This window comes from Neofelis nebulosa, chromosome 6 (genome assembly GCF_028018385.1).
Source record: "Neofelis nebulosa isolate mNeoNeb1 chromosome 6, mNeoNeb1.pri, whole genome shotgun sequence".
In the NCBI taxonomy this organism is placed as follows: domain Eukaryota; kingdom Metazoa; phylum Chordata; class Mammalia; order Carnivora; family Felidae; genus Neofelis; species Neofelis nebulosa.
In genome coordinates this window covers 8,827,891-8,848,005 of record NC_080787.1, presented here as the reverse complement: position 1 = coordinate 8,848,005, position 20,115 = coordinate 8,827,891, and the positions used below count along the sequence as shown (strand labels likewise).

Genomic DNA, 20,115 nt, shown 5'->3' with positions numbered 1-20,115 from the left:
CAAAATGAGAGGACATTCTTACGCCCTTCTGCTTCCTGAAGGGACTCGAGCTCCCTGGGGTCACAGAACACAGTAATGCTGGGAGCTCTGGCCACAGGGAGGAGGATGAAGTGCCTGCCTGCAGGGGCGGGAGACAAATGTGGCTTCTCCCTCTGGCTCTGCCTGCCTGCAGGGTGGGCATATCATGCTGGTTTTGCTTCCCGTGGGATGCACACAGACCACAGCCAGATCTGCCTTCTAGATGCACTCCTGAGTCCACACCTCTGCCGCTCGTACTGCAGGCCAGATGTGATGGCCTGCAGACCCAAACTCTCTCTCAGAGAAGTCACCCCATGGTCACTTTGTGGGCCGAGATCAGAAAAGCCTGAATGTGGCTGCCCATCCAGACCACATTCTCCAACCCAGTTTTTAGAAGACACATATTTTGATAGGAATGATTCATGAGTCCACTTCTCAAATGGCTCCAAGTGCAGAAGGTTGGGGGAGGGGAAGCAGTGATTAGCACTTCCAAAACTCTTACTTTTTATCATAGTCACAATTTCAGCACAGTGTTGCTTTCAATTCTCAGAATTTGAAAAGGACTCAAAAATCAGTAAGCCATGAAGACATGGGAGAACCTTAATGCAGAATATGCATAATGCATAAAGAAGCCAATCCGAAAAGGTTGCATACTAGGATCCCAACCGTATGCCGTTGTAGAGAAGGCAAAGCCATGGAGAGGTAGAAAGATCGCTGGTTCGCCAGGAGCTAGGAGGGAAGATGGATGAAGAGATGAGCACAGAGGATTCCTAGGGCAGTGAAACTATAATGGATACAGGTCCTACATTTGTCCAAACCCATGGAATATTCAGCACAAAAAGAGAATTTTAATGTAAACCATAACCTGGGTTCTAATGGTGGGTCCGTGTAGGTCCATCAGGTATAACAGATGCACAGTCTGGTGCAGAAGACAGCAGGGCCCACAGTTCATGGGGGGGGTGGGGGTGGTAGGAGGGGGTTACGGGAAATCTCTGTACTTTCCACTCGATTTTGTTGTAAACCTAAAACTGCTCTAAGAAAGTCTATAAAGGGTTCAGATACTTTAAATTTTTGGCCATTCCAAATACCTCATTTCTGACAGATGGTAACTAGAACTTCCAAGGATCGTGTCATAATGTGTACATTATATACACCTGAAACATATTTTTCAATAAAATAAATTTTAAAATACTTCATCTTCAGGTTGATGCAAATTAAACAGTGGCTTACAATACACATTTTAAGCAAGAGGGAAAAAAACAAACCCAAGGTTATGTTTCAGTATTTCTCCATCTGTTATTTGAATAACAAAAGTCATCCAGCAGACCTTGGGTTTTTTAAAAGGGATAGATCAGGATCGGGGGTGAAAGTTTTTTTAAACACACAAGTGTCTTAGTCACTTCTCAAGACTAAGTTCACTTACTGTGACAGCAGAACACACAGCTGTCGTAACACACGGGTGTGTCCCTGCAGCTGGACCCCTGCACGAGCCACAGGAATGGGGACACCGCTTTGCGATGTGGCTCAACACTTGGCGACTCAAACTATGAATCATGTTACTTCACGTGGCTGACTTTCCGGACTACCGTGAAATAGTCAAAACCAGAAGTGTCAAACTTGGGAATGCCAGGATTTTTTTACATATCATTCATTACAAAAGGTGTGGAAAACACCCCCAAAAAAGTATAGTGAAGTTGTACAATGCATCTGTTTCTTTCTGGAGACTGACACCCATAGACGTGTTAAACAAAATGGAGATTGTTATGGATTATAAAATTTTATACCCACTTAAGCCATTTCTAATTTTTTGCTATTATAATTAACACTGTGAGAAAGATCTTTCCCTGCAGCTCTGAAATAACTTTCTGAGGGCAGATTCTTAGAGACTATCCATACAGCATCCAAGGGAATGAGTATCTTTAAGGCTTTTGCCATTTAACCGAACCTTTCTAGAAGGGCTATATCAGTTCACATCTCAGCAGCACTGTGCGAGTGCCCACCTCCTCTCAACCCCTTTCAATACTGAAAACGCTTCATAGGTCATCAACACCCTAAAGTCCCCGCTGAATATTTAAGCCGTTCGTTGTGGCCACGTTCTGAACCAAAGATTCTGCTGACCCAGAGACAGAGCAGGGTGAAGGGGACAGGCCCGACAGGGTCAAGCTCCAGACCACCAGCATCTGGTGAGTACATCCAGTTGTTCCAAGTTAGGTGACCCTGTACCACAGAGCCGTGATTCCCATCTACACCGAAGCACTCCCGTGAGCCCCTGGGAGATGCAGATATGCTGACCCTTGGAAGGTAACACAGTGACGCTGTCTGCCGTCCACATGAACTACCTGTTGGAGGCAGTTCATGGTTTTCACACTAGTTCCCTACGATCCTTTGAGTGATATCATATCTTTGCCAACTGGGATTTTAGGGGTTATAAAGTGCAGGTACCACGAGAAAATCTGTGTGGATTAAAAATGAGGGTGGTCATGTCTAATCTGATTCCAGGTTTGAGAAGCTGTACAGCAACCAAAAGGAGCCAAGTTCTTAGGACATAGATACAGCATGTGCCACACAGGCAACCACACGGGGCCCCAGGCTTGGCTTGATGCTTTCCAGTCACCCGCCTAAAATTCTGAATAATTTGTAACAGAGGGCTCCACATATTCATCTCATACCAGGACTCACAAATAATGTGGGTGAAATACAGGCAAAATACACGTAAAAAATAGGTAAATCTGGGGTGCCTGGATGGCTCAGTCGGTTAAGCAACCAACTCTTGATTTCAGGTCAGGTCATGAGCTCACGGTTCAGGGGTTCGAGCTCCGCGTTGGGCTCTGTGTTGACCGTGCAGAGCCTGCTTAGGATTCTCTCTCTCTCTCTCTCTCTCTCTCTCTCTCTGCCCCTCCCCCACTCACATGCGCTTTCTTGCAAAATAAATAATAAAACCATTAAAAAATAGGAAAATCTGAACAAGATTCAACTGGTGGATTACATCGTGTCAATAACCCGGTTGTGACACTGTTGTGGTTTACAAGTATTATCTTGGCAAAAACTGGATAAAATGTCACGTGGATCTCCCCATGTTATTTCTTACAACTGCATGTGAATGTATAATGGTCTCAAAAAAGGTCAAATTGTATATAATACACATGTAATAAGATATATAAATTAACCTTTTTATAACTTATACAGTATTTTGAAATAGGAAATTACTAAGACCGTAGGAACGTTAAAACAAAGTTTAGAAAGCTCTAATCACAGCATTCCAGTAGAAAGAGATGTGAGGCAAGTAAAATCACTAATGTGTGTTGCAGGAGTTTGGAAATCACAACCTTGACTGTGTAAAAAGGGGTGGGGAGTGGGGAAGAACAACTTTTCCAAAGCTAAGTCAGCAAGTTCCTGGTGTGACAATGCTGTGTCCTGAATCATGCAATGAAAGATCTCACCATTCTTTTGCCCAATCCACTCTGCTTATTGTATCGTATGCAACAAAAATCTTCCCGAAAAGTAATTTGACAGGATGCAGTTAAGAGCCTTACTATTAGACCCTCTAGTCCAGAAACTCCACCTCCAGGAACCGATTTTAAAACTATTCAGAAAGGCAAGGTTTTCTGTACATGGATGTTCAATAAGACCCTGTTCACAACAGTGAAAAATTGGAAACATCCTAAATTTCCAGAATAGGGATGATGTTAGTAAATGTTGGCATGTGCACGTGGAAAAAAAAATGTGATAGGTATCGAAAACCACATTTAAGAATCTTAGTAACATGAGAACACGCACAAGATATAGAATAAAAAATCAGGTGTGAAAATGCGTATATATTATACACACAACACGTAGTATGAGCTTCAGTTGTTAAGTATCTGGATAAGGGTGATTTCTATATACATCTTTGTATTTTCACAAATTTCTACAATAAACGTGATTCACTTTGATACTCTTGAAGTGAGTACGTTTTTGTCGGCTTTTTAAAACTCTTCCCCCATAAAGTAAATAAAATAATGGTTTATGAACAAATGTCCTCAGAGCAGACCTAGTCCTGGTGAATGGATTTACAGAATCTTCTGAACTCCCCTCTCATCCAAGCATAGTGGGACAGGAGCTTTAAAAACACACTAGCTCACTTTCATGGGGGATTTTCAACAAATCTTTGAGAGGGACGTTATAATTTGTATATTGCAAACGATGATGCTAACATTCAGGGAGGTTAAGTAACTTCCCCCGGGGTTGTGCAGCTTGTGATTAATGAGAAAAGGAAATCCTCAAAATCAGGTCTGTCTGGCTCCAGATTTCACAACTCTCCCCCAGTAGGGCACAGTCAAGGAGCCACGTGAGAAACAAGCAGCCAGGTTTCCTGGCGAATGACCTACTGTGCGTCGGGGCTCCAACCAGCAGCACCTGTTTCCGGGTCCCATTCACCATCACGTGACCACTTGACAAGGAAGTACCCAGCTTCCCCATTGCCTGTGAAATGCAAGGAGTCAGTATGGTACAACTCAGAGAACCCTCCGTGGCGCCCCCTGTCCTGGGGAGGGAGCAGCGGCCATACCTTGTCTCCAGAAATGGTGAACCAGCTTCGGCAATTTGGCGGGAAATAGCCATACACCCGTCCGAGGCTCTGTTTCTCATCCTGAGTGCGGTACAAACGGTCCAGACTGGAATGAAGCAGGCGGGGGTCAGCTGCTGGGGCCTGGGATTAAGAACTGACCGGGTGTTCAGGTCCAGGACGGAGCAAAGAGAAGCCCCCTCTTCCCCACCCTGCCCCCCCCCCTCCCTGGGATCCTTGGCATGGGAGCAGGGGTGGCTTCCAGAGCAAATCCCAGTATTAAGACTCTCCAGGTCCGGGGCTCACCACTCGGCCTCCCAGCTGACAGCAGGTATAGGGAGGCCTACGGTCACAGCTGAACAGTGCTCCCCCAAAATTTGCATGTTGGAGTCCTAACCCCAGCACCTCAGATTATGTATATTTGGAGATAGGGTCTTTAAGGCGGTAGTTATGTTACAATGAGGTCATGAAGGCGGGGCCCTAATGCAATCTGACTGGTGTCCTTGTAAGAACAGAAAGACCAGGGAGGCGCACGGAGAAGAGGCCGTATGAGGATGGAGAGGCGGCCCTCTGCAAGCCAAGGAGAGCCCTCAACCCTGCCAATACCTTGACCTTGGGTTTCCGGTCTCCGGAACGGTGAGAAAATGACTTCCTGTGCCTTACGCTACCCAGTCTGGGGCACGCTGTCGCGGCAGCCTGGCAAACGGACGCGCCTCTCTACCTCGTTCTTAAACTCCTAAGGAGGAGGATTTGCAACCTCGCCCCAGAGCCTTCTTCGCTTTTCCTCGCAGGGTAAGGCCTCGGCCCCTGTGTCTGAGCCCCACCCTTCCGCGGGCTCCCACGGCGGCCTCGGGTGCCCACCGGTCCCCGGCCCCACCCTGGGCGCTTGCCTGTTGCTGTTCTTCCAGGTCGGGCTCCCGACCAACAGCAACGTCCTGTCGTCCACGCTGAGCCCGTGCAGGGAGTAGCCTAGCCAGGAGAAGTCCTCCTCGCCCCTCGCCATCCAGTCGGCCGCCTCCACGTCCAGCTTTTCTACGCGAGACCACCAGCGCCATTTACCCCACACGGGGGGGGGGGGGGGGGGGCGCCGAGTTTTTGCCGGAGCTCTCAGATACCCCCCAAGCTGTTCACAGGGCCCCCACCGTCAGAAATGGATCCCCCGCTTCACACGAGAAGGAAATCTCCAGAGCTCACTTCTGTGGCGCACAGGATGCAATACGGACGGGGGTGGGGGGGGGTGGGGCGGGCATCCCTGGGATGCCTTCGGGCTTCCCACGCTTCCACAGAGAGACTCTGCCAACAACCCACCGGCCCCCTTGGATCTGGACCTAGAAGCTGGATCCCTTTTTGTACATCTTGTGACTCTATCCACAGCACCTGTGGGAACACCTGCCAGACTAAATGCTGGTAGATTTCAGTGAAATGATCACGGGATGAGGAAGAAAGGACACGAGGCCACGTGCACCAGCACAGACTAGAGCCGGGAGGCCTCCGCCCCCACCCCCCCCAGCCCCCCCAACCGGCGTTACCTTTGCCGCTCCCGTTGGGGCCGGAATGAAATGCAGCTACCATGCCCTTCTGTTTCCCTCCACCCGGTGCAAAGGGGGAGCCCATCACCAGATCGGGCGCGCCGTCGCCATTCACATCCGCGGCCAAGAGCGTCCAGCCCAGGTTACAGTAGGTGTCCTGTAGGGGAGACCAGGAAACTGCGTGACACCCAGAGGCCGACGGCGGGATGCGGCGAGGTCTGGTTCGCCGCCCTCGGCCAAGGCGCAGACATACCTGGCAGGTGATGGTGACGTTGGGGCGAGAAGACATCCCTCCTCGTGTGGGGCCAAAGTAGACGTACACAGCACCCTAGGCAAGGCAAGGCAAGGCAAGGCCAGGACGGTCGGGAGGCTTGGGTGCTGAGCCCAGAGCCCCAAAGAAGAGCAGGAGACGCAGGAACGGTGGTAACATAAGCCACGCGAGTCCCTACTGTCAGGAGCCCAGGGACGGACGGAAACCCGGCCCACGCATCTGCTGCTGGGCTGAGACGGTTTTGAGGTCACCTCCATCAGACTGGTGGAGCCCCCGACGCGGACACAGTCACTGCCACTCATCTGTGCGTGCCACCCACACCTGTCCGTGCGTTCGCAGGACGATTCGCCCGCCTCCCCCGTTCGAGGCCAGCTCGGTTCCCGGCTCCTCCGTGGGGCCTCCCCTGACCCAGCCCGTCAGTCCTCTGGACACGGTGCCATCGCTCTGTGACGCAGACCATTTCCTGTCCTCTCACTTGCCGGTCTCCATCCTCATTCGTTCTAGAAGCATTTACGTGCCACTTTGGGCCAAGCACTGGAGGAACCATGATAAATAACAACACTCTGTCCTCCCAAAAAGTTAGCAAGCGGGCAATGACAACACCACGGCATGAGGGGCAGAGGGTGCCATGTGAGGCCGGGAAGTGTCACCCACACTGGGGTTTGGGGGACAGTTCTGGCACGGGTCTCATGTGGCCTCTAAAGGAAAAGGGAAGAAAGGACTTTCCAGCAGGGAGGGAGCTGCCCAAGCTGGGTGCTGGTGTGCAGGGGCCTGTGGGCCCAGGAGTAGAGGGGGGAGGGTAGAGGGGGGAGGGCAGAGGGGGGAGGGCAGAGGGTGAGCTCGTGGCGGGCGGTGGGGTGGGTTGGTGATGAAGGGCCTTTGACCTTTGTGCTCACGCATGGCACAGAAGCTGGGCCTGCCATGCACGGGGTACACGCAGACAAGAGCCCACATTCCAGGACCAGGTCTGGGCAAGGAACAGGGACGGGGTGGGGTCTGTGCATGAGCGGGAAGATCCAGGGAGGTCACCACTCTGCTGGGATGACGGGGCCTCCGGATCGGCTGGAATCTCCGTCCCCCTCCAGCATCCAGCATCTGAGGGGGTCGGGGGAGTAATTTCTGGTGGAATTGAGGCCACACTAAGGCCAGCGAGTCAGGGACTAGGTGGCACCTGGTAACCCGTGGTCACGTCAAGGACCCCAACTGGGGGACCCAAGATCATCTCCCTGCACACACTGCGGCCGACACACTTGGCTGTCCGCTTCCTGCAGAGGCTCTGTCCAGCCAGGCCCCCCGCCCTGGCCTCCCCCCTGCCCCCCCCCTGCCCCCAGCATCAGCCTTACTTTGTAGGTGAGCTGCTCGGAGCCCACGGATGGGGCTCCCACGGCCAGGTCAGGCACGCCGTCCTTGTTAAAGTCCAACACGGCCAAGGCTGAGCCGAACCGACCTGAGGGCTGAAGAGACACAAGTGACTCCCCCCAGGCCGAGCCACAACCTTCAGAAGCACACAGGACTCCCTGGGAATACAGAGACCCAGACCCCTGCCCTGGAGCCCCAGGGCCCAGGAAGGAAGCAGCAACCTGTGACACTCCTGAGAGGCCCAGACTCCCCGCTGGGCGGCTCTGCCCTAAGGATATTTTTGGCAAGCCTGTCTTGCTTAAGAGGAGGAGGGGGTGCCAGGAAGAAGAGGGTCTGTCCTCACAAGTTGCAGAGTTAGAAACCGGTCTAATGTGCATTCTGCCCCACGTTCAGGGCCAAACTCCCCCTGGGAAGCATCCAAAATGATCATCGCACCCACCAGCAACAACAGCTAATGTCGGATGAGCACTCAGGATGTTCTAGAGCCACACGATGGCCAGAGCAGGGGCCACGAGCTAAACGTGGCTCTTAAAGTAATTCACACTGAACACATTAAAAATTCAGCTCCCCAGAGGCACCAGCTGCCTGGCAAGTTCTCAAGAGCCGATGCACTTAGTGGCCCTACGACTGGACGGCATAGCTACAGGATGTCGCTACAGAAAGTTCTGGACAACACTGCTGAGGACCCCGTTCTAAGCACCTTACACGGACTAGGGCAGGCACGTTTATTATCCCCCCCGCTCACGGTTTACAGGTAGAAAACCCAGCCCGTTCAGGGACAGTTTTCTTCCAAGGCGGATTTCCTAGACCTTTCATCCCCCACCCTCTGGAACCAGCCTCAACCCAAACGCAACTCCCTTCGTCCTCCCGTTCTTACACAACTTCTAGAACAATGACCAGTCTTGCACAAGTCAGTGGTTTGCCACATACACACGGCCCAGAGTCCGCGTCAATTATGTATGGCTCATGGTGCTACACCCGCGTGCATGGTGCCTCTGAAGACTGCCCCTTCCTGCGAGGCAGGAACTCGACAGACTAGAAAGGAATGCTCCAGGGCACAAAGCACGTGGGCCACGAGGAAGGGGCCACGACGGGTGCGTTTCACTCTACAGACAAGGACACAGAAAGGCTCACTGCAGACTCGGGCTGGACCGAAGGAGTCCCTGCCCTAGTCCCGCCTTCCTCTGGCCATCTTCCTTCTCCTCGCAGGTCACTGGGAGATGAGAACACAGAGCTGCCCCCTCCACGTCCCAAGTGCGTGACCCTTGATTGTCCCCAGGCGGCAGCCGCCGCTCTCGCTCCCCGTCTGCAGGAGCCCAAAGGGTTAGACCCTACCCAAAAGGCTGACACGGGAGTGGCTTTGTGAAGAAGTCAGGAGCAAACAGCGCGGGCAGACTGATTTCGGAGCTTTCTCGTGTGGTGTCAGAAGGTTCCAAAAAATGCCGTCCCTCCGGGACTGTGTAACGTCGCACACCGGCCAGCCGACTTCGGACGAACGCTCACATACAGGGCCCCTCCCGTCAGGTCAGGTCCTGACCCCGTGCTTGTCATTTGTGGACATGTGTCCAGGAACGTCGTCATCTTGTTTGGTCTCCACAGCATTAACTCGGCAGCAGGGGGTCTTGCCGTTTACCCGGGACAGGAACCAGCTTCTGATCCAAGTCCGGGGCTCCCTCCCCTGGTGCTTGGTGTTCGGAGCACGCAGTCCTGCCCCAACCCCCGCACTCGTCTGTGCCGAGGAGCGTGGCCGCAGACGGCTCTTGTGAGAACGAATGCCGGTGGCGTCCCGGGGGAACCTTCCAGGCTCCTGGTGCTCCCAAGAGGGGTCAATGCAGACTCCGTGCCGAACATCCATATAGTCTGTGTGGGATTTTTCTGCTGATGAACCACTTAAAACCAAGGAATGAGGGGCACCTGGGTGGCTCAGTCAGTTAAGCCTCTGACTTCAGCTCAGGTCACGATCTCACGGTCTGTGAGTTCGAGCCCCGCGTCGGGCTCTGCGCTGACGGCTCAGAGCCCGGAGCCCGCTTCGGATTCTGTGTCTCCCCCTCTCTCTGCCCCTCCCCTGCTTGCATTCTCTCTCCATCTCTCAAAAATAAACATTAAAAAAAACAAAACAAGAAATGAAATCCAAACAAAGTCTGGAGTTTAGGGAACAGTCATGCACCAGGTGCTGGTTCACATAAGACATTAATTTAGGAGAAAGTGGGTACAGCACTCTGTACTGTCCCTACAGCTCGTCTGTGAATCTGAAATTCTAACAAAATAAAAATTTGTGTATAAAAAGGGGGGAGGTTTACAAAAAGTGGGGATGTAATATCAAGAAATCACGTCCTGACTGGCTACTCAGACCCCTTCTAAATATGTGTGTTTTCAGAAGGTGTTCGACTAAACACATCCAGTTGATGATAGAATGACATCAATGAAGTGGACGGGCTTTGAAAAACAGAAAAGCATGGAGCGCCTGGGCGGCTCAGTCCACTGAGCATCCGACTTCAGCTCAGGTCGTGATCTCACGTCTCATGGGTTCGAGCCCCACGTCGGGCTCTGTGCTGACAGCTCGGAGCCTGGAGCCTGCTTCAGATTCTGCGTCCCCCTCTCTCTCTGCCCTCCTCCATTAGCACTCTGTCCCTCTCTCTGCCTCTTCCCTGCTCACGTGCTGTCTCTCGCTCTCAAAACTAAAAACAAGCATTTAAAATAAGCATCGGCCGACGGCTGTGTGTTGCTATCGTCATTCTTGTGACTGGCTGTTCACTCTGGAGACTCGGCTGAGAAAGACAGGCAGTGGCGTATGGACGCCAAAAGGAAAAACTGGAGATGGGTGCCTCACCTCGAAGCCCTCCAGGATCACGTGGGCCTCCTTGTCAAGATCCAGGTCGATGGGGGGCAGGCCCAGGTCGTTGCTGTAGAGGAGGTACACGCGGCCGACCTGGACGTGGCCGGGGCGGCTGTATCCCGGAGCGCCCACCACCAGGTCGCCGTGCCCGTCCTGGTTGAGGTCAGCTGAGGTCATTGCCCTGCGGGGAAGAAGAGAGGACCCCCCTGCAGTATCTGCTGAGAACTACGGGTAAGACGGTCTCCTGTGTCCTTCCTCCCTAGAACTTCCTCTTGTTGACTTCTTCACCCTGCCTGACTGCGGAGAGCATTCACATCTGAGTTTACGTTGTGATTCGGTCTTGCTCTCCAAGAAACACAACGACGGTGACACTGAGGCCACCAAGGCCTCTGGGCATTTCTGGGCCCTATGACCCGAGCAGATGAAAAGCATCTTCACAGATCCTCAGGTCCTCTATGCAAAACCCAGAGTAGCTGTGTGTGGTCCTGAGCTCGCCTGGCAAGAGAGGACAACTGCACCCAGCCAGTGGCACGGGCTCTGACAGGTCAGGTAACAAACGGACACGAACTGAGTCTGGGACAAACTTGTGTTAAGTGTATATGGTATCTCTACCTTAGCTGCACAGGGTGCCGTGTGCTGTGAAAAATACTAACTGTCCAATGTAGTTAGTAGATCTTGCTTTCTTTTTTTTAAGTTTATTCATTTATTTTTGAAAGAGAGCGAGACAGCAAGGGGAGGGGCAGAGAGAGAGAGAGAGGGAGGGAGGGAGGGAGAGAAAACACGGCATGAACCCGTGAGATCATGACCTGAGCCAAAATCAAGAGCCAGACACTTAGGCGACGGAGCCCCCCCAGGCGCCCTAGTGGGTGATTCTAAATGAGAGTCTATGATGGAGCAGGTACAGAAGTAGACAAACCCAAAGGTTCAAAGGTCTTTGCTGGGGCAGCTAGAAAGACCAGAGATCATCTGTTTATTCTCGTTCTTATGGCCACAAAAGGAATAAAAGGCAGAATAGAGGGAGACAAGTAGTTTCCAAGGGGCTGACAGGCACCAGGGAGACACTGCTGTTCCCTGCGCTCTGAGGCTGGGTGCAGCGGAGAGACCTCCGTCTTCATGCTGCTCCCTCATCCCCACACCCCCCTGTCCTCACACACACCCCCATGTGACCGCAAGCCTAGCAGGAGGCCTCCTTTGGCTCCTTCGGGAAGGCTGCCACGAGGAGCCATTATACGCGACTGAACGGCCAGTAAAAACAACATTCACCCCCCATTCCTGTGCTGGGGCTGCATGCGTTAGTGGCCCAAAAAAGAAGAGCTGTCAGTAAATGTTTCCAAGGGAAACAATGTCATATGGTTTTAAGGAGCGTGGCTTAAAAAAGAAGTGTCCCCTGGGGCGCCTGGGTGGCGCAGTCGGTGAAGCGTCCGACTTCAGCCAGGTCACGATCTCGCAGTCCGTGAGTTCGAGCCCCGCGTCAGGCTCTGGGCTGATGGCTCGGAGCCTGGAGCCTGTTTCCGATTCTGTGTCTCCCTCTCTCTCTGCCCCTCCCCCGTTCATGCTCTGTCTCTCTCTGTCCCAAAAATAAATTAAAAACGTTGAAAAAAAAAAATTAAAAAAAAAAATTAAAAAAAAAAAAAAAAAAAAAAAAAGAAGTGTCCCCAAACCTCCAGAAAACAATCACTTCTATGTACTGGGGCTCGGTTTCGGTTGATTATTAACATCAGAGGAATCCCCAACATTGTATTTATAATTACCATGGTTTACTAGGCTTTTGTCATATCAAGTCAGGATATTCCGATCACTGGATTAGCCATCTGTTCATATGCTTCTAATGTCATTAGATTCCCAAACGTCTGTGACATTAGGTCTTCAAGAACATTGAAGCTTTGCAAATATTCTGTAATACTTTATTGTTGTAATTATTCAGTCAGGTGAAAGCTCCTTGTATTTAAACACATTTTCACCAATTTTAAGGAGATCGTGGTTATTGGGTTTTGAAAATTTTTTTAATGTATATTATTTTGAGAGAGAGTCCAAGCAGGGGAGGGGCAGAGAGAGAGAAAGAGAGAGACAGACAGACAGACAGACAGATCCAAAGCAGACTCCAGGGTCCAGGCTGTCAACATAGAGCCTGATGCGGGGCTTGAACCCACGAACCGTGAGATCATGACCTGAGCCAAAGTCGGACGCTTAGCTGACTGAGCCACCCAGGTGCCCCAAGTGGTTATTATAAAGATGAAATTAAATTAATATTTTTGTTGATGGTGACCGGAATGGAATATGAGGTGCTAACAGGTGCCATCTGAAATCTGTTCAATGACTGAAAGTCATGCTGATGATAGCATTCAGGAATAGGAGAAACTTCTACCTACCAACCGAGTCTTGCATAGGGAGAAGACAGGAAGTAAGAAGCCAAGGGGCTGGAGACGTGCTTCAGCGACTGCTGAGAGCCGCCTGTGAACATTGTCCGTATGTTCCTCTCCAGAGCCTGGTACGCAAAAGTAAGGGAATCCTGGAAAACAAAATTAGTACAGGCAGGTAAAGACACATGGCATCATCGGCAAAACTATTATTTCTTGTCAAAGGTATTAGACTGTCTAAGGGAAGCCAGTTTTGACAAGTGCTAAATAAATAAATAAATAAATAAATAAATAAATAAAGTGCTGATTCCAATCAATAGCTAAGACCACTTGGGATGGGCAGTCAGGGCAGGCCAATCACTATCCCAGTATGCGGGGGGTGGGGGGGGGGGAGCGGTTACAGCCCCAGGTCTCATGCCAGCGGGTAAGGAAGTTTGCTGGGGCTTAGCCTGAACCAAAGTCAGGATGGTCTGTGCTCTGTGTTAACCTGAAGAACAGAATGAAAGAAAGCTAATGGATTAAAATAGCTTAAAAGTTCATTCAATATGGAACTGATTGTGTGTGTATCTGTGTGTCTATGCATGTGCAGGGGCATGTCTACGTGTGTCTATGGGTGTGTGTGTGCAGATCTCTGTGTATGTGTGCGTCGTGTGTATGCGTGTCTGTGCATATTTTCACCCCCAAGAACTGGAACACCACCGAGATGCCCCAAACACCCTCCAAACCACAGCAGGTAAAGGCGCGTCAGGCGGGAGAGCTCAGCTGCCAAACACTGGAGCGGGGACCGGCCGTCCGTGTGGGATGCTCAGCTGTTCGTAACTTGCTCGCGCGCCCAAGTGGCCCTGAATAATCCGGCCACATACCAGATCCGTCCAAGCCCAGGGAATACAACTCTAAATCCACCTGAGGGCGTCGCGAGACCAGACCAGAATTCCGAGGCCTGCCCCGGGCAGAGTGGCATCGGCCAGAGCAGGGGGACAGCCCCTCGCAGCTCGGGCTCCAGAGAAGAGCCCACTGAGGGCCCTGCAGGAAAGGCCCGTGCCTCCTGGTTTTCCCATCCAGTCCCCCTGGCGGGCTGCACACAGACGCCCAGCCTAATGCCCAGCTCTGCCTTGCACGTTCAGCCAGGAAGCATTTAATCAGCACCTGCTGTGTGCCAGGCACCACGACAGGCCTCAGGAACATAAAGTGTTTCTCTTACAGGACTTCCCTTTTGATGAAGGGGATCCAAATAACTAGGACAAGAGGATAAGTGCGTGATAGAGGATCCCGGGTCAGGACTGGCTGTGTAATTTGTGGAGCACAGTGCAAAATGGAAGCACAGAGCCCCTAGTTCAACAGTGAGTAGGAATTTTAAGGCAGCAACAGCAGAGCGCTAACCCAGGTAAGGGGCCCTTCTCGGGGCGGCTGCAGCCCGTCCCCCGTGTCGGCACTGCTTGCACCCCCACAGAACAGACCCGCCCAGGCCCTTGCCCAACTCCCAGAGGCGCCGTTTAGACGATGTCACGTGAACCCTTCTCCCAGCGTTAAGAGCTCTTTCACAGTCCAGTGCCTTCCCAAACCTCTCCGAGTACCTTATATCCCTTGTCTTGTTTTCCAGGCCAAAAAGTCTACCCGTATTTCCAAATATCCCCCAAACTTTCCCAACCCACAGAGATACATGCTCACTGATGAAATATAACCTCCTGTTCAAGGCCTAAGTCAAAGAGGGAAGTTTTGTCTCACAGGCAGAGTATTGCCCACCCACGTTGTTTGTTGCATACTACGTACATATGATTATCTGTGTACTTATCACCCCAATTAGACACCTTTTCTCAAGGTCACAGTCTATTTCCCTTTCATCTTACACACCCAGTTGAGTGTCTGACACTTAACGTTTTTTTTTTATTATTAATTTTTGAGGGACAGAGACAGAGCATCAGCAGGGGAAGGTGAGGGGAAGGTGAGAGAAAGAGAGAGAGAGAGAGAGAGAGAAAGAGAGAGAAAGAGAGAAAGAGAGAGACAGAGAGAGAGAGAGACATAGACTCTGAAGCAGGCTCCAGGCTCTGAGCTGTCAACACAGAGCCCCATGCGGGGCTCGAACCCGCAAACTGAGATCGTGACCAGAGCCGAAGTTGGACGCTTAACTGACTGAGCCACCCAGACGCCCCAAACTGTCTGACACTTAAAAGATGATCACATGGATGGATTTCATATGCAGCATCCGCCAGGGCCACCTCAGGCTCCGCGGGACTTGCCAAAGGCCAGAAAGGTCCCGACTCACATCTCAGGACGTCTCTGGAGAAAACCAGATTTGGAGGCCAAGGGTATTTGCTGGCCTGGAGGCGCACAGGGCGCTCAGTGAACAAGTAAACAGCCAGTACGTCTGCAGGTCAAGATCGCAGTGGGCAGCTCACACCCTCCCCCCGCCCATAGCAACAGAAAACTCTTACCGAGGTCCAGGAATCCACGCGGAAGAACACTCCTCTTTCAGTATAGTTTATATTTTTTCCAGTCTCTTTAGTGAGGGATGCAGTCAAATTCCTATGGAAATCACTTTTCTGTACTTTGGAGCTGCTGGAAGGGAGAACCACAAAATGGGACAGACTGAGGAAACAACAGGCCCCCGAACGATGGATATGAAGTCACGTCCATCTCGGGTGAAAGACCATGAAATCCTATTATCTGGAAGGTGAAAGAGAAAAACCTTCCCAGGACATTCCACAGAATTTTACTGAACACATTTCCAAGGTTTAAGAGCCGGTGCTTATAAAAAACTACTTCCCGGAGCCTCAAACTCTTCTGGTATAAAAGGTGTGAAGTTCTTCCAGATTACTAAAAGTAACAACAACAAGACGGGATTTCAGCATTTCATGCAAATGGTCAAGAGACGGTCCGTAGGTGGGGCGCCTGGGTGGCTCAGGTGAGCGTCCGACTTCAGCTCAGGTCATGATTTCGTGGGTTCGCGAGTCGGAGCTTCGGATTCTGTGTCTCCCTCGCTCTCTCTGCCCCTCCCCTGCTCATACCCTGTCTCTCAAAAATAAACATTAAAGAAAGACTACTTAAAAAAAAAAAAGAAATGGTAGGTGCTTCGGATGCCGGTATGCAGGCACGCGGATTTATCTTCAAAGACACACTGGAATGAACCGTGCAATAAAAGTATGTTTTCAAAGTCATATATTTTAAGAGGCAACAAACCAGACGCGCAGAGGAGCGGGACAGAGCAGCCGGGAAACGGGAGTGAACGCAGGGGCCCGTGTACAACGCCAGCCGGTGTAGGGACTCTGACAACCTACACATTACAAGCTCGAGCCAGAGGCATTCAATTCAGTTACATTAAAAAAAAACAAAGGCTTACCTCATTTAAATAAATTAAACCGTGAGGGCTTAACTCTCCTGTTCTGCGGCTCTACACTCTCTCTCTCTTTCACTGCAGCGGCGTCCGAGTATCTAGCCCTCGCTCACCCTGAAATATCCGTGGAAACACCACTTCGTCGCCGAGGGCTCTCCTGTGACGGGGTCAGGGCACTCCCTGCTACGTCCCTCCTGACGCTTGAGATTGTCTACGAGTTTTGTTCAGTGCCCATCTCCCTGCCGGACACATACCCTGGGGCGCGGGAACCGTCTCTGTCCTGCTCACGATGAGGCCTCAAAGCCTAAACCAGCCCCTGGAGCCAGTGAGGAGCAAACACCCTCTCGTTACTGACGTGCAGAATACGAACACGCTTAGTAAGCGCACGTGGTCGGGACGGGGCCCACAGGGACGCCAGCCCTCAGAACACAAGTCGGGCCCCCCGGCCCCCCTCCTCAGGAACCACCTGACCATCTTCTGCTCACCCGGTCTCCTCGAGGACTACCCAGATTTCACCCTGAGCAAGTCAAGTTGATGAGTACTAACAGTGATAGTAATAACACCATGAACTACCATTTTTACTCCTTAGCGAGCGACTCGCTGATATGCTAATTGCTTTACATCCGTGCTGGCACGAAATCCAGGCCATGATTCTGGGAATATGGACATGTGTTTTTTTCTATCTTGCCAGGAGGAGGAAGTTGCACCTCAAAAAAAATTAAGCAACTTGTTTGAAAATCACACGGCTGTAAGTGGCGGACCCGCGCACCTACCTGTCTACAAATCCCGTCTTCCTGTCTACCGAGCACCCCTCGGTGTGTTCCTTGTTCGGTTTGCAGGTTGTTTCTCTATGAACAGCTTTGGAATCCACTTACCCCTGGGCGCTGGTTTGCTGGCCGCCGCAGGCAATGAACAGAGGGTTCTCGGGCAGACTGCAGTCACTGGGGACACAGATGAATCAGGCATTTTTCCACCACCTTCTTTCCAGGCATGAATTTTACTGAGAATCGGTGGTGCACTTGAAGCCGCGTCCAGAAGCCTTAGTCTAGAGGCGTTCGTGACGGAGCCAGACGGCACTGCTGAAGGACCGGGGGCCTCCGTGCTGAGGGTGTATGAGCCGACTGCAGACAGCCCGGTGGTAACACAGGCAGCCCCACACCCTGGTCACCCCAGACCCCTCCCTGCGAGGAGGAGGAGAGGGACACAGGACCTAAAGCAGGCTCCAAGCTGTCGGCACAAAGCCCAGCGTGGGGCTTTGAACCCACCCCCCTCCCTCCTGTGCACCTGCTCTGGTCACCCCAGACTCAGGCCGCCCTCCTCCCTCCCAGTGAACCTGTTCCATTGCCCCACGCTACCATGAACCCTCTGGGAGTTGGAGACAAAAAGAAACGGATTCCCAATGGCACCCCTCTCTGCCCGATTATGCCCGCATATGATTGAATAGGTCTTATTTTCTTCATCTCATTCCTTTAAAAACAAAGATTTGTAAACTGACACGGCCACTAAGAGAACTAAGAGGTAAACTTTCCCTCTCCCTCTGGAAGGAAGCACTAAGCAAGGGAGTATTACATTACAAGAGTCTGTTCCAGGGGTGCCTGGGTGGCTCAGTCGGTTGAGCATCTGACATCAGCTCAGGTCATGATCTCACAGTTGGTGAGTTCAAGCCCCGTGTCAGGCTCTGTGCTGACAGCTCAGAGCCTGGAGCTGCTTTGGATTCTGTGTCTGCCTCTCTCCATGTTCCTTCCCCAATCATGCTCTGTCTCTCTTTCTCTGTCTCTCTCAAAAATAAATAAACATTTAAAAAAAAATCATCTCTCTCAGGGCCAACGTTCAGCTTCGGAGAAGGTTTTTCCTCAAATGCTCTGTTCTCCAACACCAGGATTGGGACGGCAGCCTTACAGCAAGAACGCTACAGTTACAAATCCTTTTTGAATTATGCAGAGCTCCAGCTGCAAGCATTAACTACCATTCTTCCACTGTTTCTTCCAGAAGCTACACTAAGAGTTTCAAGCGACAAATCTGCTTTGGAAGATAATTATCAGGACGCTGAGAAATCCTTATAATATGACAGTGTACGCACTGCTTCTCCCACTCCTGAATTTGCATCCTTTTTCTTTGGAGCCTTTCTCCATATTTCCACCAAGTTCCACAAACTCTGATGAATCTTTCTTTGTGTGTGAAGAGACAATCAATTCAAGGAATTTTCCGCCTTGATAAAGCAGAACAGAGATCAAGAGACAAATCTGTTCCTTCTCAAATAGTTCTCCTAATTAAAGAGTAAGGTTTAGGGGCACCTGGGTGGCTCAGTCGGTTAAGTGTACAACTTTGGCTCAGGTCATGATCTCACGGTTCATAGGTTCAAGCCCCGCATCGGGCTGTGTGCTGACAGCTGAGCCTGGAGCCTGCTTCGGATTCTGTGTCTCCCTCTCTCTCTGCCCCTCTCCCACTTGTACTCTGTCTCTCTGTCTCTCTCAACAATAAATAAACGTTTAAAAAATTTTTAAGGGGCGCCTGGGTGGCGCAGTCGGTTAAGCGTCCGACTTCAGCCAGGTCACGATCTCGCGGTCCGTGAGTTCGAGCCCCGCGTCAGGCTCTGGGCTGATGGCTCGGAGCCTGGAGCCTGTTTCCGATTCTGTGTCTCCCTCTCTCTCTCTGCCCCTCCCCCGTTCATGCTCTGTCTCTCTCTGTCCCAAAAATAAATAAATAAAAAACATTAAAAAAAAATATTCTTTAAAAAAAAAAAAAAAAAAAAAATTTTTAAAGAGTAAGTTCTGGCTGTCCATAACTATTTGGACAACCTACCCCAAACAAACGCCAAAACTATTCTCCACTTGAGGATCATTACACATGGATTTTATAAAACAAATAAATGTTGGAGCACCTGGCTGGCTCAGGCGGAAGAGCATGAGACTCTTGATCTCGGGGTTGTGAGTTCGAGCCCCATGTTGAGTATAGAGATTATTTAAAAATAAAATCTTTAGGGGTGCCTGGGTGGCCCACTCAGTTAAGCGTCCAACTTTGACTCAGGTCATAATCTCACGATTCATGGGTTCAAGCCCCACATTGGGCTTTGTGTTGACAGCTTGGAGCCTGCTTTAGATCCTCTGTCCCTCTCTCTCTGCCCCTCCTCTGCTTACACTCTCTCAAAAATAAAACTGAGCCTGGGTGGTTAAGCATCCAACTCATGATTTCAGCTCAGGTCATGATCTCACAGTCCATGAGTTCGAGCCCCACTTCAGGCTCTGTGTTCACAGCTCAGAGCCTAGAGCCTGCTTCGGATTCTGTGTCTCCCTTTCTCTCTTCCCCTCCTTCCCCCCCAAAAATAAACATTAAAAAATTTTTTTAAGCATCTGAATCATAGGGGTCCCAAAAGATGAAGAGAGAGAAAAAGGGGTAGAAGATTTATATGAGCAAATCATAGCAGAAAAGGTTCCTAACCTGGGGAAAGACACAGACATCAAAATCCAGGAAGCACAGAGAACTCCCATTAGATTGAACAAAAACGAACTATCAACAAGGCGTATCATAGTCAAATGCACAAAATACTCAGGCAAGGAGAGAATCATGAAAGCAGCAAGGGAAAAAAAAGTCCTTAACCTTCAAAAGACGACAGATCAGGTTTGCAGCAGACCTATCCACAGAAACTTGGCAGGCCAGAAAGGAGTGGCAGGATATATTCAATGTGCTGAATCAAAAAAAATATCCAGCCAAGAATTCTTTATCCAGCAAGGCTGTCATTCAAAATAGGAGGAGACATTAAAAGTTTCCCAGACAAACAAAAATTAAAGGAGTGTGTGACCACTAAACCAGCCCTGCAAGAAATTTTAAGGGGGACTCTCTGAGGGGAGAAAGGATGAAACAAAACTAAAAG

The 20,115-nt window shown here is 50.8% G+C and overlaps 1 protein-coding gene across 1 annotated transcript in view; it reads right to left on the bottom strand.

The window, feature by feature from the left end:
• The window catches only part of GPLD1 (glycosylphosphatidylinositol specific phospholipase D1), a 68,859-nt gene that overhangs the window by 6,654 nt on the left and 42,090 nt on the right, over positions 1 to 20,115 (bottom strand). Inside the window, exons 11-20 of the mRNA XM_058732848.1 lie at positions 17,120 to 17,185; positions 15,346 to 15,466; positions 12,926 to 13,065; positions 10,551 to 10,737; positions 7,705 to 7,815; positions 6,344 to 6,418; positions 6,091 to 6,247; positions 5,452 to 5,593; positions 4,565 to 4,670; positions 4,386 to 4,479 (exon numbers count right to left, since the gene is read on the bottom strand). Coding sequence (XP_058588831.1) covers positions 4,386 to 4,479; positions 4,565 to 4,670; positions 5,452 to 5,593; positions 6,091 to 6,247; positions 6,344 to 6,418; positions 7,705 to 7,815; positions 10,551 to 10,737; positions 12,926 to 13,065; positions 15,346 to 15,466; positions 17,120 to 17,185 — 1,199 coding nt within the window. The remainder of the gene's footprint in view (positions 1 to 4,385; positions 4,480 to 4,564; positions 4,671 to 5,451; positions 5,594 to 6,090; positions 6,248 to 6,343; positions 6,419 to 7,704; positions 7,816 to 10,550; positions 10,738 to 12,925; positions 13,066 to 15,345; positions 15,467 to 17,119; positions 17,186 to 20,115) is intronic.